At 47.4% G+C, this 16,452-nt stretch overlaps 1 protein-coding gene across 2 annotated transcripts in view; it reads left to right on the top strand.

The window, feature by feature from the left end:
- LOC141257343 (calpain-13-like) overlaps positions 1–16,452 on the top strand; it is a 212,037-nt gene that overhangs the window by 146,712 nt on the left and 48,873 nt on the right. For both annotated transcript variants that reach the window (XM_073671798.1, XM_073671799.1), the window contains 4 exons: positions 4,256–4,458; positions 5,596–5,664; positions 10,296–10,367; positions 10,699–10,741. In XM_073671798.1, coding sequence (XP_073527899.1) covers positions 4,256–4,458; positions 5,596–5,664; positions 10,296–10,367; positions 10,699–10,741 — 387 coding nt within the window. The remainder of the gene's footprint in view (positions 1–4,255; positions 4,459–5,595; positions 5,665–10,295; positions 10,368–10,698; positions 10,742–16,452) is intronic.

Below are 16,452 nucleotides of genomic sequence, written 5' to 3'. Positions count from 1 at the left end.
CAGCGGGGGTGAGGTCCTCTTTACAGGCTTCGGAGCCGGAATCAGGGGCTCGCACATGGGCCTTGCTCTCTGGAGTTCCAGCTGAATGTACTCCTGGGGCCATACAAAGGGCTGCCCATCCGGGCACGTATGCTGGGCAAATAGATTTTCACCCAGGTGCGGCACTCTAGATGTTGAGGGCGCGTTGATGGTAGCGGCGCCCGGGTTGACCAGGCCTTGCGACCAGGCTTGGGGCACCCTAAAGGCAAAGGGCACCGTAAGAACGGCGGCGCCCTGGGTTACTCGGCCCTGCGACCAGGCCGGTGGCTCCGCGGAGGTAGGGGGCGCTGTTGGAATTGCGGCGCCCGGAGGTACTAGACCTTGCGACCAGGCCGATGGTATTTCCTGCTTCGTCGCGCTCAGGGTCGAAGCGCGTGACGTCACAGGGGTCGCGGCCGCGGTTTCCGGTTGAGGCCTAGTCTGCGGCGGTGACGATGCAGCGACGGGCACGGCAGGGGGAATTTCGGGCACTGCGACGGGGAGCTGGGGCAGGCACGCGGTCTCCCGGCTCGGGGTAGAGACGTCCCCTTTACCTGCCTCCGTCCGTTCAGCTCCCTTCTCGGCGCCGTCTCCGGCCTTCAGTCCTCCTGCACCATCCTCAGAGGCGGTCTGTCTCCTCGTCTTGGGTGGCGTGCTCCGCTGTCGGGTTTCGGTCTGCTGGGCCATCTCTCGGCTCCACTCCGCCAACGTCTCTCGCTGTACCCGGGCCATCCTCCGTGCGAGGCTCTCCAGCGCAGTCTGTGCACACTCCCGGTCTCGGGGGAGCTGTGCTAGGATCTCCACTAAGCCTAGTGGGGTCGTTGCTTGCAGCAGGCTCCTGACCACTGGGTCGGTGCTGCCTGACTCTCCCTCCATCTCCGGGTAGGCTTTCTCTGGACTCCTCTCCAGACTTCTTGTCTCCGGGTGCGCTCTCTCCAGACTGCTCCAGGCGACACCCATCTTTGCTCTCTTGTTCTGTCTCCGCCCACATTGAGGGTGGTCCCGGGGCAACTTCAGTTCCAGGGGCAGTTCTCTCACGCTGATGGACATCTCCAGCATCACAGTCTCTGTTGGTGGGCGCGGTTTCCGCTTTTGGCGCCATTCTTCGACCTGGCCCACGATGGGAGGTGGCCTTTTGCCACCCTCTGGCACGCCCATAATGGCGTCCGCTCTTCCAAGGCGGGAAATCTTTGGAAATGGCGGGAATCGTCTCCCAGTGGCGGGAAACTCCACGGATGGCGGGAAAAAGCTGCAAATGGCGGACAACCGGCGGGAAACTACCTGTGATGGGGTCCGTTGGCGGGGACCCTCCGGAACCGGCGGGAGACTTCTTTTTAAGGTAACGGTGAACTTTTCTTCAGGCACGCAGTACCCGGTTGTTGCGGGCACGTAATCCTGCCGACTACGCCAAAGTTGACGCGCCCCCTGGGCCAGTGTTGTTTGGGGGGGATTACCCAGAGCCGGATCAGATGGGGGGGGGGTTGTAGTCTCCGAGTGGCGGTGACCCGGTCCGTGCCCAGGGTGTCAAGCTCAGTGTGTGGCAGTCCTTATAGATGTTACTAGATGTTCTTTTATGTCGACTACGCCACCCGTTGAATTGCGGTCAATACGGCCGCCGCTGCAGCAGGGTCCGCTGAGGCTGGTGATGTGTGCGCAGCTCAGGTAGTATAACCCCCAACGGGAGGGGTATAGCCTCAGGGGGTCAGGTGTAGAGGATGGTGGTTGTGGAGGTGCAGTGAGGATGGTAATGAGACTCAGAGTCGGGCTGTGCAGTTCAGGGTCTTTACTTACTGCTGTTATGCTGGTCACTCCGGCCTTGAGTGACCACCCGAGCCGTGCTGCGTCCACCAGGTCCTGGACTCGGCCAACCCCCAGGTGATTCTGGAGCGTGGTCCTGAGCTCCCTTTCTGACTTGTCCTTCTCTCTGGCCTTCCCCACCAGGGATCCACCTAAGTCCGGCTCCCTCGGGCCTCTTGTTGGTAAACCCTTGTCTCTGGGTTCCCTGACCCTATTCTTGGTTTGCCTTCCGGGTGGATTTAGTGGGTGGTCTATGTGTGAGCTCAGGTGACCAGCACCCAATGAACTCCTAGCACTACCCAGACTGCTCCCCCTATCTGCCCCTACGCTACTGGGATGTTCCACCCCCCTCCCACTCCAGCCAGGGACAGACGCTGTCGTACCTGCACATTTCTCTAGTGGGAGTACCATTGGTCTGTCCCCCGGAAATGGGATGTGTGTAGTGCATGCAGCCTACTGAGCTCAGTTCCACACTCCATCCTTACCCGGGAGTGGAATACCACACCTCTGGGTTGAGGTGTAATACCCCTGTAGCAGCCGAATCCTCAGGGTGCTACATCTGTGAGGCAGGAGAGTCACTGTGTCTGTGAGGCAGGAGAGTCACAGTGTCTGTGAGGCAGGAGAGTCACAGTGTCTGTGAGGCAGGAGAGTCACTGTGTCTGTGAGGCAGGAGAGTCACTGTGTCTGTGAGGCAGGAGAGTCACTGTGTCTGTGAGGCAGGAGAGTCACAGTGTCTGTGAGGCAGGAGAGTCACTGCATCTGTGAGGCAGGAGAGTCACGGTGTCTGTGAGGCAGGAGAGTCACGGTGTCTGTGAGGCAGGAGAGTCACAGTGTCTGTGAGGCAGGAGAGTCACTGTGTCTGTGAGGCAGGAGAGTCACTGTGTCTGTGAGGCAGGAGAGTCACAGTGTCTGTGAGGCAGGAGAGTCACAGTGTCTGTGAGGCAGGAGAGTCACTGCATCTGTGAGGCAGGAGAGTCACGGTGTCTGTGAGGCAGGAGAGTCACGGTGTCTGTGAGGCAGGAGAGTCACAGTGTCTGTGAGGCAGGAGAGTCACTGTGTCTGTGAGGCAGGAGAGTCACTGTGTCTGTGAGGCAGGAGAGTCACTGTGTCTGTGTGGTAGGTCCAGGCAGGGACATATAGCTGGCAGATGCTGCTTGTCTGATCGGTGTGATTATATCGCTATATTGCATTTCAATCACACATACACTTCTTTTCATGGTATTTGGAAACTTTCGAGGACTTTTGATTGTTGGCAAATCGATTCTGAGCAAATCTAATTTCCTGGCAAAATTTGGCTAACCTGGCAAATTCTAACTCCACAAGATTTGTTCATCTCTTTGGATTATACATAGAAACTATTATACTAACTGACCAGAAAATAAAGGACAGATTAGCTAATCCAGCTAAGGGGTATTGAATGCCTACTGATGTGCCATCCCTTGTGATTTCATCAGATCGGGACTGGTTGTCATGTCATCTGATTCATGAATGGTGGATGGCAGGGGGCAATTAATTAGGGGAACAATGTGTTTTCTGCATAGTGGATTAAATTCAGCATTTTGCCCTTCAGCAATCTGGTTATTTCTTGATTGGCCGCAGCTGTTTTGTTAATGATTCGCAGCTGAGCTCCATTGCTAACAATTACAGATATGGAGATGATGACTTTACAGCAGGATAGTCCAGGATATATTCATTAGCTCTGAAATATTTCCTTACAAAAAGAGAATTGTGGTATATGGTAGGTACTGGTCATTGAGGAAAGGAGTAAAGCTGCAAATTCTGCAATGGGGCATTCTGTCTACCAAGTGACAAGTTATGCGATCTTGGCCACCCCTTGTGGCACCAGTGCCTACTTCTGTAGCCCCAATAACTACACACCTTAGTGGGTTTAAGGCTGTATCAAAAAGGTCATACAACCATAGGAAGGAATTTTACATGGATGAAATTATCGTTCATGAATAAATAAGTAAAAGAAGGAATTTCCCAATCAGAACCAGGATGAAATTTGGCAAAGGGAAATATTTATTTCCTAATTTTACAAATCTCTTACGCAGTGTAATTTTCCATCATCTACATTTTGGGAAGTGGCTACTACTCTGTTGGCTCCACACCCTGACAAGTTGACACTTTTTTGGCCGCCTTAAGCTAAGAGTCATTTGGGGTATGTTCATATTCCAAAATTTGTGTTTTTTGGTGCCAATCAAGGAAGATTCCTAATTATACCATAGTTGTGTTATTTTGCATTTTCTCAAAAATATGTTTAAAAAAAATAGATACAAAGTTTTGATTCTTGCAAACAAACATATCCAGAAGAGAGGCCAAATTCCTTGCATTTGGTCTCAGTCACATAATATTGACTACATCATGTTATCCATTTTTTATTTATTAAAGTGACGTCTTACTCCTAATATTTTACAATTGTATTTCAATGACCCTTTAGGGCGTTAAAAATGGGACACAACAAAAATATTCTCGGCAGCATGTCACTGACACCATCAACTCAGAACTAGAACGAGGCAGAGAAGTTACCAGATCTTTCATGGTTCCACCGGGGACCTACGTCATTCTGCCCTTCACCCAAAACAAGGGACAAGAGTCGGAGTTCTTGCTTAGAATCTTTATGAAAACTTCACAGATTGCTGAGTAATAATCTTTGCATTTTATTTTGCTTATCAATGAAAGATAATATTCTGAAATTAAACTTTTAATTGTTTGTTAAAGGAGAACGTGGGTTATATAGGATCTGGTCAAGGCTGTATTTGATTAGTCTCATGCAAATTTGTTGTAGAAAATTTTACAAAACTGTTACAAAAAGTAAAAAAAAAAATCTGTTATACAGAAATGTGGTTACATGATAAATCTAATATTCTATAGTAACTGCAATATAGGAATATTTTTGACATGTGATAAGTTGATCGCTGGGGTTCTGAGTGCTGAGACAGAGAATCCGAGCATCTCACTTTGTTCCTTCTTCTGAGTAGAGAATTTGTGCCATCAATTAAATCTTCTGACTTCTCTCGTTCCCAAAGTTCTCTCAAAGTGCAGTTACAGTTTAGATAATATCTAAGGGTGTACAAAATTTAGAGGTAGACAATTTGACTGCTTTGGCCCTTGGAGATTGAAGCCTTGACAACGTTGGCACATCCCTTTTCACTTTGGGTGGCAAGAACTTAACCTTGGACTCTCATCAATGATGGAAGAGCATAGTTAAACATGGTTTATGGGGAATTAGACAAAAAGGCTTAAAAATGTAGGGGTCAGGAAATAAACAGCAGGGACTTTTGTCTAATGGGACAAAACCCAGCACGATAATGGAAAACTTCATCACTGTCATGGGGCTCCATCTCTTCATTGACACATGATTGCAAATATATTAAGACTCACTGAGCAGATGTTGACCCAAACAATATGACCGGTGCATCTGTTTTTCTCTTTTAGATTTCGATCGTATCCATCTACCTCGTGTCCTTTTCTTCTCCTACCTTCATCTCTGCGATTGCCTCCGTCCATCTTGGTGCCGGTCATTCTCTTCTTTTCCTTCAACTCTTTCAACCTGTACAATAACTGCTACTCCGATAAATTGTGACTTCTCAGGATTAGTTTGGTCATTCGTGTCTTAACTGGATGATATAATTTTAAGTTGATCATGGAACCACTTGTGTTTTTTTTTATTCTTTTGCCTCTAAAAAGTGTTCCCTGGATCATAGTTAAAAGTTTCCCCTATTGGCAGTGGCTTAGTAGGCCCTGGTGTATAGTATTAAATGTGTGTTATGTTTTTAGAAATCCAGTCCCTGAATCATCACCAAGTGAAAGTAATCGAGAACTCCGCTCCAGCAGCTCCTCATCACAGTAAGTATCAGATAACTCACTAATTAATGCTTACGGTGTACAGAGACGCTCCGGCTTACCTTCCAAAGTGTAATTTCATTCTAATTAGAGCTCCCTAATAGGATTTATCCATTTACATGGATTATGATGATTTCTTTACAACTGTAGCACCCAGGCACTTCTGTAAGTATCTTTACCAAAACATTGAAAACACAAGAATTAATAACAACACTTAAAATGTATTTGTTTCCAATTGCAGCGACCTCTAGGGGGAGCACACTGCATATAGATTTATGTAGCTCATATTAAGTTTAGTAATAAATATATACGCAGCCGGCTCCCCCTAGTGGTGACTGCAAACAGAATGTTATCATGTATCTCTGTATACAGGGTGCTCCCCCTAGTGGTGGCTGCAGACAGAATGTTATCATGTATCTCTGTATACACGGAGCTCCCCTTAGTGGTGGCTTCAGACAGAATCTTATCATGTATCTCTGTATACAGGGAGCTCCCCCTAGTGGTGGCTGCAGACAGGATCTTATCATGTATCTCTGTATACAGGGAGCTCCACCTAGTGGTGGCTGAAGACTGAATCTTATCATGTATCTGCTTACATGGAGCTCCACCTAGTGGCGGCTGAAGACTGAATCTTATCATGTATCTGCTTACAGGGAGCTCCCCCTAGTGGTGGCTGAAGACTGAATCTTATCATGTATCTGCTTACAGGGAGCTCCCCCTAGTGGTGGCTGAAGACTGAATCTTATCATGTGTCTGCATACAGGGATCTCCCCCTAGTGGTGGCTGCAGACAGAATATTATCATGTATCTCTGTATACAGGGAGCTCCCCCTAGTGGTGACTGCAGACAGAATCTTATCATGTATATCTGTATACAGGGAGATCCCCCTAGTGCTGACTGCAGACAGAATCTTATTATGTATCTCTGTATACAGAGAGCTCCCCCTAGTGGTGGCTGCACACTGAACTTACCATGTACCTCTGTATACAGGAAGCTCCCCCTAGTGGATGCTGCAGACGGAATCTTATTATTTATCTTTATATACAGGGAGATCCCCCTAGTGGGCTGCAGACAGAATATTATCATGTACAGTACAGACCAAAGTTTGGACACACCTTCTCATTTAAAGGTTTTTATGTATTTTCATGACTATGAAATTGTACATTCACACTGAAGGCATCAAAACTATGAATTAACACATGTGGAATTATATACTTAACAAAAAAGTGTGAAACAATTGAAAATATGTCTTAAATTCTAGGTTCTTCAAAGTAGCCACCTTTTGCTTTGATGACTGCTTTACACACTCTTGGCATTCTCTTGATGAGCTTCAAGAGGTAGTCACCGGAAATGGTTTTCACTTCACAGGTGTGCCCTGTCAGGTTTAATAAGTGGGATTTCTTGCCTTATAAATGGAGTTGGGACCATCAGTTGTGTTGTGCAGAAGTCTAGTGGATACACAGCTGATAGTCCTACTGAATAGACTGTTAGAATTTGTATTATGGCAAGAAAAAAGCAGCTAAGTAAAGAAAAACGAGTGGCCATCATTACTTTAAGAAACGAAGGTCAGTCAGTGCGAAAAATTGGGAAAACTTTGAAAAAGTCCCCAAGTGCAGTTGCAAAAACAATCAAGCGCTACAAAGAAACTGGCTCACATGAGGACCGCCCAAGGAAAGGAAGACCAAGAGTCACCTCTGCTTCTGAGGATAAGTTTATCCGAGTCACCAGCCTCAGAAATCGCAGGTTAACAGCAGCTCAGATTAGAGACCAGGTCAATGCCACACAGAGTTCTAGCAGCAGACACATCTCTTCAACAACTGTTAAGAGGAGACTTTGTGCAGCAGGCCTTCATGGTAAAATAGCTGCTAGGAAACCACTGCTAAGGACAGGCAACAAGCAGAAGAGACTTGTTTGGGCTAAAGAACACAAGGAATGGACATAAGACCAGTGGAAATCTGTGCTTTGGTCTGATGAGTCCAAATTTGAGATCTTTGGTTCCAACCACCGTGTCTTTGTGCGACGCAGAAAAGGTGAACGGATGGACTCTACATGCCTGGTTCCCACCGTGAAGCATGGAGGAGGAGGTGTGGTGGTGTGGCGGTGCTTTGCTGGTGACACTGTTGGGGATTTATTCAAAATTGAAGGCATACTGAACCAGCATGGCTACCACAGCATCTTGCAGCGGCATGCTATTCCATCCGGTTTGCGTTTAGTTGGACCATCATTTATTTTTCAACAGGACGATGACCCCAAACACACCTCCAGGTTGTGTAAGGGCTATTTGACCAAGAAGGAGAGTGATGGGGTGCTACGCCAGATGACCTGGCCTCCACAGTCACCAGACCTGAACCCAATCGAGATGGTTTGGGGTGAGCTGAACCGCAGAGTGAAGGCAAAAGGGCCAACAAGTGCTAAGCATCTCTGGGAACTCCTTCAAGATTGTTGGAAGACCATTTCCGGTGACTACCTCTGGAAGCTCATCAAGAGAATGCCAAGAGTGTGCAAAGCAGTCATCAAAGCAAAAGGTGGCTACTTTGAAGAACCTAGAATATAAGACATATTCTCAGTTGTTTCACACTTTTTTGTTAAGTATATAATTCCACATGTGTTAATTCATAGTTTTGATGCCTTCAGTGTGAATGTACAATTTTCATAGTCATGAAAATACAGAAAAATCTTTAAATGAGAAGGTGTGTCCAAACTTTTGGTCTGTACTGTATGTCTGTCTACAGGGAACTTCCCCTAGTGATGACTACAGACAGAATCTTATCATGTATCTCTGTATACAGGGAGATCCCCCTAGTGGAGGCTGCAGACAGAATATTATCATGTATCTCTGTATACAGGGAGCTCCCCCTAGTGGTGACTGCAGACAGGATCTTATCATGTATCTCTGTATACAGGGAGCTTCCCCTAGTGGTGGCTCAAGTCAGAATCGTATCATGTATGTCTGTATACAGGGAGCTCCCCCTAGTGGTGGCTGCAGACAGAATCTTATCATGTATCTCTGTATACAGGGAGCTCCCCCTAGTGGTGGCTGCAGACAGAATCTTATCATGTATGTCTGCATACAGGGAGCTCCCCCTAGTGGTGACTGCAGACAGGATCTTATCATGTATCTCTGTATACAGGGAGCTCCCCCGAGTGGTGGCTGCAGACAGAATCTTATCATGTATCTCTGTATACAGGGAGCTCCCCCTAGTGGTGGCTGCAGACAGGATCTTATCATGTATCTCTGTATACAGGGAGCTCCCCCTAGTGGTGACTGCAGACAGGATCTTATCATGTATCTGTGTATACAGGGAGCTCCCCCTAGTGGTGGCTGCAGACAGAATCTTATCATGTATCTCTGTATACAGGGAGCTCCCCCTAGTGGTGACTGCAGACAGGATCTTATCATGTATCTCTGTATACAGGGAGATCCCATAATGGTGACTGCAGACAGAATCTTACCATGTATGTCTGTATACAGGGAGCTCCCCCTAGTGGTGGCTGCAGACAGAATCTTATCATGTATCTCTGTATACAGGGAGCTCCCCCTAGTGGTGACTGCAGACAGGATCTTATCATGTATCTCTGTATACAGGGAGCTCCCCCTAGTGGTCGCTGCAGACAGACAGAATTTTATCATGTATCTCTGTATACAGTGAGCTCCCCCTAGTGGTGACTGCAGACAGGATCTTATCATGTATCTCTGTATACAGGGAGATCCCCCTAGTGGTGGCTGCAGACAGAATCTTATCATGTATCTCTGTATGCAGGGAGATCCCCTTAGTGGTGGCTGCAGACAGAATCTTATCATGTATGTCTGTATACAGGGAGCTCCCCCTAGTGGTGACTGCAGATAGGATCTTATCATGTATCTCTGTATACAGGGAGCTCCCCCTAGTGGTGGCTGCGGACAGAATCTTATCATGTATGTCTGTATACAGGGAGCTCCCCCTAGTGGTGGCTGCAGACAGAATCTTATCATGTATCTCTGTATACAGGGAGCTCCCCCTAGTGGTGACTGCAGACAGGATCTTATCATGTATCTCTGTATACAGGGAGCTCCCCCTAGTGGTCGCTGCAGACAGACAGAATCTTATCATGTATGTCTGTATACAGGGAGCTCCCCCTAGTGGTGGCTGCAGACAGAATGTTATCATTTTATATCTGCATACAGGGAGCTCCCCCTACTGGTAGCTACAGGCAGCTACTATGTTATCATGTAGCTATAGAACATGTGAATGGAAGAAGGGGATTTTAAGCTCTGTATCAGAAAAGAAACCCCCTTATAAATATATATTTAAGAAATGTAATTAAAATTATTTTTTTTCAACCAAGTGTTTAAAACAATATGTTGAATAAAAGGCCGCTATAAAGTGCATGTAAAATTAAAAAAGGAGGTTGGGACCTAGTCAACTTGTTGTTCTAGTTGAGAAGCAACTTGCAGCTACAGAAACGTTCTCAGTCAGTCCTCTGCTCTGTCTGTAATGGAGTCTGGGAAGTGGTAGCAATGCATAAAGTGGCCAAACAGAGAGACATCCCTACACCGGACATCAATGTTAGACTCAGCATTTGGAAGATTTATGTGTTTCAAACATTTTCTATTCATCTACATATAAAATAATCAGTCTGTAATTTCAAATTAGATCTGAAAACAGCAAAAAAGTCCAAAGAAATGGAAACCAGGCACCAATGTACCCCAACGATCCTGCGCTAAGGTAAGGGTTTACTCAGGTTCCCATATAAGACTTGTCCTATAACTCCAGTAGATACTCCTGTTCAAAGAACTTACAATATTTATAAAGTAGAGCTGAAGTGTAAAGTATGGGGGAGTGACAGGTCAGCAGGAGGTAGATATAAGGCTTCCATACACTAACAAGTGCACTGATCAGAGCTGTGTATTAAATGATAACTTTGGGCTGCCTGCGCCTTTATATATTATTGATAGGCAAATATTTTATATTAAGAAATGTAAAGATTCAGCAACGTCTGGATGTAACTATTTTTTCTTTTTTTTTAATGTAACATTTGGTTTTATTTCTCTTCCAGTGACTTTGGCTCGAGGCTCAGCCTAAATACTCAAAATCCAAAGGTACATGACTGTTTGTCAACCTAATTACTTACATCAATCTGTCACCAATTATGCTGCCAAACTTTAATATCTATCTATCTACCTATCAGGGGCTTACATAGGAATCATGGGGCCTCATAGCAGAAGTTCTAATTGGGCTCCTCCACCCAAAAAAAATGTAAATAATTGTTGGGGTCACAGAAGAGCAGATCTCACAACTTTCCAGCTTTTACATAGTAATTTTCCTCCTGCTGACGTCCTAGATCTCTCTTTCATTGCCCCATAATGTGTGATGTCAGCAAAAGTGCCCCCCAAACACAGTATGATACCCCCATGGTGAATTCCTCCACATGCACAGTATAATGACCCTACTGTACCCCACCTCAACTCCCAGGGCAAACTATGCTGACCCCAACACAGTATGATCCCCCAACTGTGACCCCCTAGAGCTAGAAAGGATGGTATGTAATAAGGGAGGGTGTTATACATAATAAAAGAGGAAACTATATAACTAAGGATGGCGCTATACATAATAAGTGAGTACACTATATACTAAGGGACTGTGCTATACATAATAAGTGAGTACACTATATACTAAGGGACTGTGATATACATAATAAGGCTACATTCCTGCATCTGTGTGCAGTGTCGGTGTGCTGCCAGCTTTTACAGACGTATAGAGCATGTCCTATTCTAATCCTCAAAATCGGATCAGAACAGGACATTCTCTGACCCTCTTAGATCTCATTCTCAGATCCGTGATTTTTCATGGATGTGTGAATGGATCTATAAAACTGTACGAGTCCGTGGACCATCCGATAAAAAGATCTGGCAGCACACGGACATTTCACACAAATGTGAGAATGCAGCCTAAGGGATTTTACAGATAACATCATCACTCCAAGTCACACAGTGCAGATACAGAATAATATTTACATCCAGGCACTTACCGCTGACGTCTCATCTGATCAGAGTCGGTTTCTGCTGCTTCTTCTCCATCTGGTCAGACCTTCATGTCGACATCTCCCAGCCACGACTCGTCTTGTCACGATGATCTCCAGCCTAGAAAATAACAAGGTCACATATATTGTATATATACGCACTGCGCCCCTGACTACAGATATGTCCCCCCCCCCCCATTAATATACTATTAGCCACTTAGTAATCAAAATATAAAGTGATAAGCAGCACTGTGACCCCCATTAACTATAATCTCCACCTGCCAATAATATAAATTATTCAGTCTCTGTGACTCTCCCCAATTAACTGTAAGGCTATGTGCATATGGAAAATATACAAGCACCCCTATCATTGCTCTCTCCCAGCACCCCCATCATTGCTCTCTCCCAGCAACCCCTGTCATTGCTCCCTCCCAGCACCCCCATCATTGCTGTCTCCCAGCACCCCCGTCATTGCTCTCTCCCAGCACCCCCATCATTGCTCTCTCCCAGCACCCCCATCATTGCTCTCTCCCAGCATCTCCATCATTTCTCTTTTCCAGCACCCCCATCATTGCTCTCTCCCAGCAACACGTCATTGCTCTCCCCATCCCCACCATCCCCATCATTGCTCTCTCCGAGCACCCTCATCATTGCTCTCTCCCAGCAACCCCCGTCATTGCTCCCACCATCCCCATCATTTCTCTCTCCGAGCACCCCCATCATTTCTCTCTCCCACCAACCCCCGTCATTGCTCTCCCAGCACCCCCATCATTGCTCTCTCCCAGCACCCCCATCATTGTTCTTTCCCATCACCCCCGTCATTGCTCTCTTCCAGCACCCCCATCATTGCTCTCTCCCTGCACCCCCATCATTGCTCTTTCCCTCTCTCCCAGCACCTCCATCATTTCTCTCTCCCAGCACCCCCATCATTGCTCTCTCCCAGCAACCTGTCATTGCACTCCCCATCTCCACAATCCCCGTCATTGCTCTCCCCATCCACACCATCCCCATCATTGCTCTCCCCAGGCCCACCATCCCCATCATTGCTCTCCCTAGTCCCATCAGCCCCATCACTGCTCTCCCCAGCCCCACCATCCCCATCATTGCTCTCCTCAGAACCATCTTCCCGATCACTTCTCTCCCCAGCTGGACCATCTCCATCATTGCTCTCACCAGCCCTATCATTGCTCTCCCTAGCCCCACCATCCCCATCATTGCTCTCCCCAGCCCCATCATTTCTCTTCCCAGCCCCATCATTTCTCTTCCCAGCCCCATCATTGCTCTTCCCAGCTCCATCATTGCTCTTCCCATCGCCACCATCCCCATCATTGCTCTCCCCAATGCCACCATCCCCATCATTGCTCTCCCCATCATTGCTCTCCCCAGCCCCATCAGCCACATCATTGCTCTCCCCAGCCCCATCATTGCTCTTCCCATCCCCACCATCCCCATCATTGCTCACCCCAGCTGTATCAGCCCCATAATCACTCTCCCCAGCCATACCATCCCCATCATTGCTCTCCCCAGCTCCATCTTTGCTCTCCCCAGCTCCATCATTGCTCTCCCCAGCCCCACCATTGCTCTCCCCAGCCCCATCAGCCCCAACATTGCTCTCCCCAGCCCCACCATCCCCATCATTGCTCTCCCTAGCCCCATCATTGCTCTCCCCAGGCCCATCAGCCCCATTATTGCTCTCCCCAGCCCCATCAGCCCCATTATTGCTCTCCTTAGCCCCACCATCCCCATCATTGCTCTCTGCCACCTCCCCTCCCCAGCGTTTCAGTAAAAATAAAAAAAACAACACTTACCTCTCTGCCCGCTCCCCCACAGGCTGCAGCATCCTTGTTGTCTGCAACGTCCTTCCTCACACAGGCCCGCGCTGCATGATGACATTATCAAACAGCGTGTGCCTGTGTGAGGGAGGAAGTGGCGGGCAGGAAGCAGAGGACGGATCTATGCAGCTCCGCTGCCATTCTCTCCTGTCAGTAGCGGAGCTGCAGGGATCACTCCCTGCCCACCGAGAGCAGGGAGAAGTTGCACCGGCGGGCCCCACCAGCGCAGCTGCCCCGGCGGCAGTATGTCTGCCCCTGGACTGCTATGGGGCAACCCTGGCTCACGTGCACCTTAGCAGTCGCGTGGCCTTCTGCCATTGGCAGAGGTCGTACTATTCCTGTAGTTCTTGACCAGATTTTCATACACTGCAGTAGGGATTCTGGCCGACTCCTCCATACAGATCTTCTCCAGATCTTTTCGGGGCTGTCACTGGGCAACATTGAGTTTCAGCTCCCTCCAAAAATTTTCTATTGGGTTCAGGTCTGGAGACTGGCTAGGCCACTCCAGGACCCTGAAATGCTTCTAATGGAGCCACTCATTAGTTGCCCTGGCTGTGTTTCGGGTCATTGTCATGCTGGAAGACACAGCCATGATCCATCTTTAATGCTTTTACTGAGGGATAGAGGTTGTTGGCAAAAATCTCGCGGTACATGACCCCATCCATCCTCCTTTCAATACTGTGCAGTTGTTCTGTTCCCTTTGCACAAAAGCATCCCCAAACTATGATGTTTCCCCCACCATACTTCACGGTTGGGATGGTGTTCTCAGGTTGTACTCGTCCTTCTTCTTCCCTCAAACACGGCGAGTGGAGTTGACACCAAAAAGTTCTATTTTGGTCTCATCTGACCACATGTCCTTCTCCCATTCCTCCTCTGGATCATCCAGATGGTCAACTTCAAATGGGCTTGGACATGTGCTGGTGTGAGCAGGGGGACCTTGCGTGCCCTGAAGGATTTTAATCCATGACGGCATGGTGTATTACTAATGGAAATGTTCGAGACTGTGGTCCGTTTGAGCCCCAGACCGAGGAAGATTGACAGTCATCTTGTGTTTCTTACATTTTCTAATAATTGTGCAAACAGTTGTTGCCTTCTCACCAAGATGATTGCCTATTGTCCTGCAGCCCATCCCAGCCTTGTGCAGGTCTACAATCTTGTCTCTGGTGTCCTTAGACCGCTCTTTCGTCTTGGCCATGGTGGAGAGGTTGGAGTGTGATTGATTGAGTGTGTGGACAGGTGTCTTTTATACAGGTAACGAGCTCAAACAGGTGCAATTAATACAGCTAATGAGTGCAGAGTAGGAGGGCTTCTTAAAGAAAAACTAACAGGTCTGTGAGAGCCAGGATTCTTGACGGTTGGTCGGTGATCAAATACTTATTTCATGAAACAGAATGCAATTGAATTATGTACTGTAGCTACGATAAAAATTACAGACCCCTCAAGTCTTTGTAGGTGGGAAAACTTGCAAAATCGGCAATGTATCAAATACTTATTTTCCCCACTGTATATATCTCATATCTATCTATTATCTATCCAGGGGCATAACGATCGTGGTCGCAGAGGGTGCGACTATGAACAGGCCCGTGTGGAGGGGATGTGCTGACCCAGCACATATTTCAGTTGGATGTGCGTCCGAGAACACACATTCACCTGAAGTGTATTAGGGAGCCGATACCTTCTGGCTCCCTGCACTGCAATACACGAGGTCGGCCAATCAGAGGCTGGCAGCTGACATCAGCGCATTCGTCATGAGCAGCGCATGGCAGTGACATTAAGCGCTGCCCATGGCATGCACGCTGAAGTCAGCTGCAGTCTATAGAAGAGGACGCTGTATGTTGTGGGAGTGGAGGAAGGTAAGAAGAACTGTTTATTTTTTTATGTGTTGGAAAAGAGCAGCAGAAAGGACCATGTGCCAGGATGGGGGTCATTATACCTGATGGGGGTCATTATACCAGCCAGGAAGGGGCCTATGATGGGGGACAGCATACTAGGAAGGAACCCAGACGGAGGACAATGTTATAGGATGGGGGATGTTATACCAGGAAGTGTCCCATGATAGTGAACATTATACCAGGATGGAGGACATTGTTATAGGAAAGGGGCCAAGATGGTGGATATTATTACATTAAGGGGCCCAGGACAGGGGACATTATACCAAGAAGAGGCCCAGAACAGGAGACATTATAACAGGAAGGAGCCCAGTACAGGGGACATTATAACAGGAAGGAGCCCAGTATGGGGGACATTGTTATGTGATAGGGAACATTATACCAGGATGAGGACATTGTTATAGGAAGGGGCCAAGATGGCGGATATTATTACATTAAGGGGCACAGGACAGGGGACATTATACCAAGAAGGGGCCCAGAACAGGAGACATTATAACAGGAAGGTGCCCAGGACAAGGGAAATTATACCAAGGAGGGGCCCAGGATGGGGGACATTATAACAAGAAGGGGCCCAGGATGGGGGACATTATACCAAAAAGGGGCCAAGGATGGTGGACATTATACCAGGAAGGGGCCGGTATAGGGAAATTATTAAAGGAAGGTGCCTGAATGGAGGCAATATTGCATGGTGGGTAAACACATATCTCTTTAAAGGATCTAGAATGCTACAAGGACCCAATGCATCTGACCAACATGAAGGTGGGGGCCTAGGTCCAAATTTTGCACTGAGGCCCATGAGACTCTATTTACGCCACTGTATCTATCAATTTATCTTTCACATTCCTGTATATCTCTCATATCAGATGCATTAGCAGTTAGCTGCATACACATGAAGGAGGTTCAGGTAATTAGATGGGGTCGCTCCGACTTCTATGCTTTTCCCATGGCATTAATTAAATATTAATTACATTTTCCGCAATTATTCATTAACGCTGACTGAACGTTTATGTATTACTTGACCTTCTAAAGGTCCCATGTACACACGTGGCTGAAATCCAATCATATACAAA

The sequence above is a fragment of the Phyllobates terribilis genome, unplaced genomic scaffold (genome assembly GCF_046119375.1).
Source record: "Phyllobates terribilis strain yellow unplaced genomic scaffold, ASM4611937v1 Scaffold_3__8_contigs__length_932513732, whole genome shotgun sequence".
NCBI lineage: Eukaryota > Metazoa > Chordata > Amphibia > Anura > Dendrobatidae > Phyllobates > Phyllobates terribilis.
This window is presented reverse-complemented; position numbering and strand designations above follow the sequence as displayed.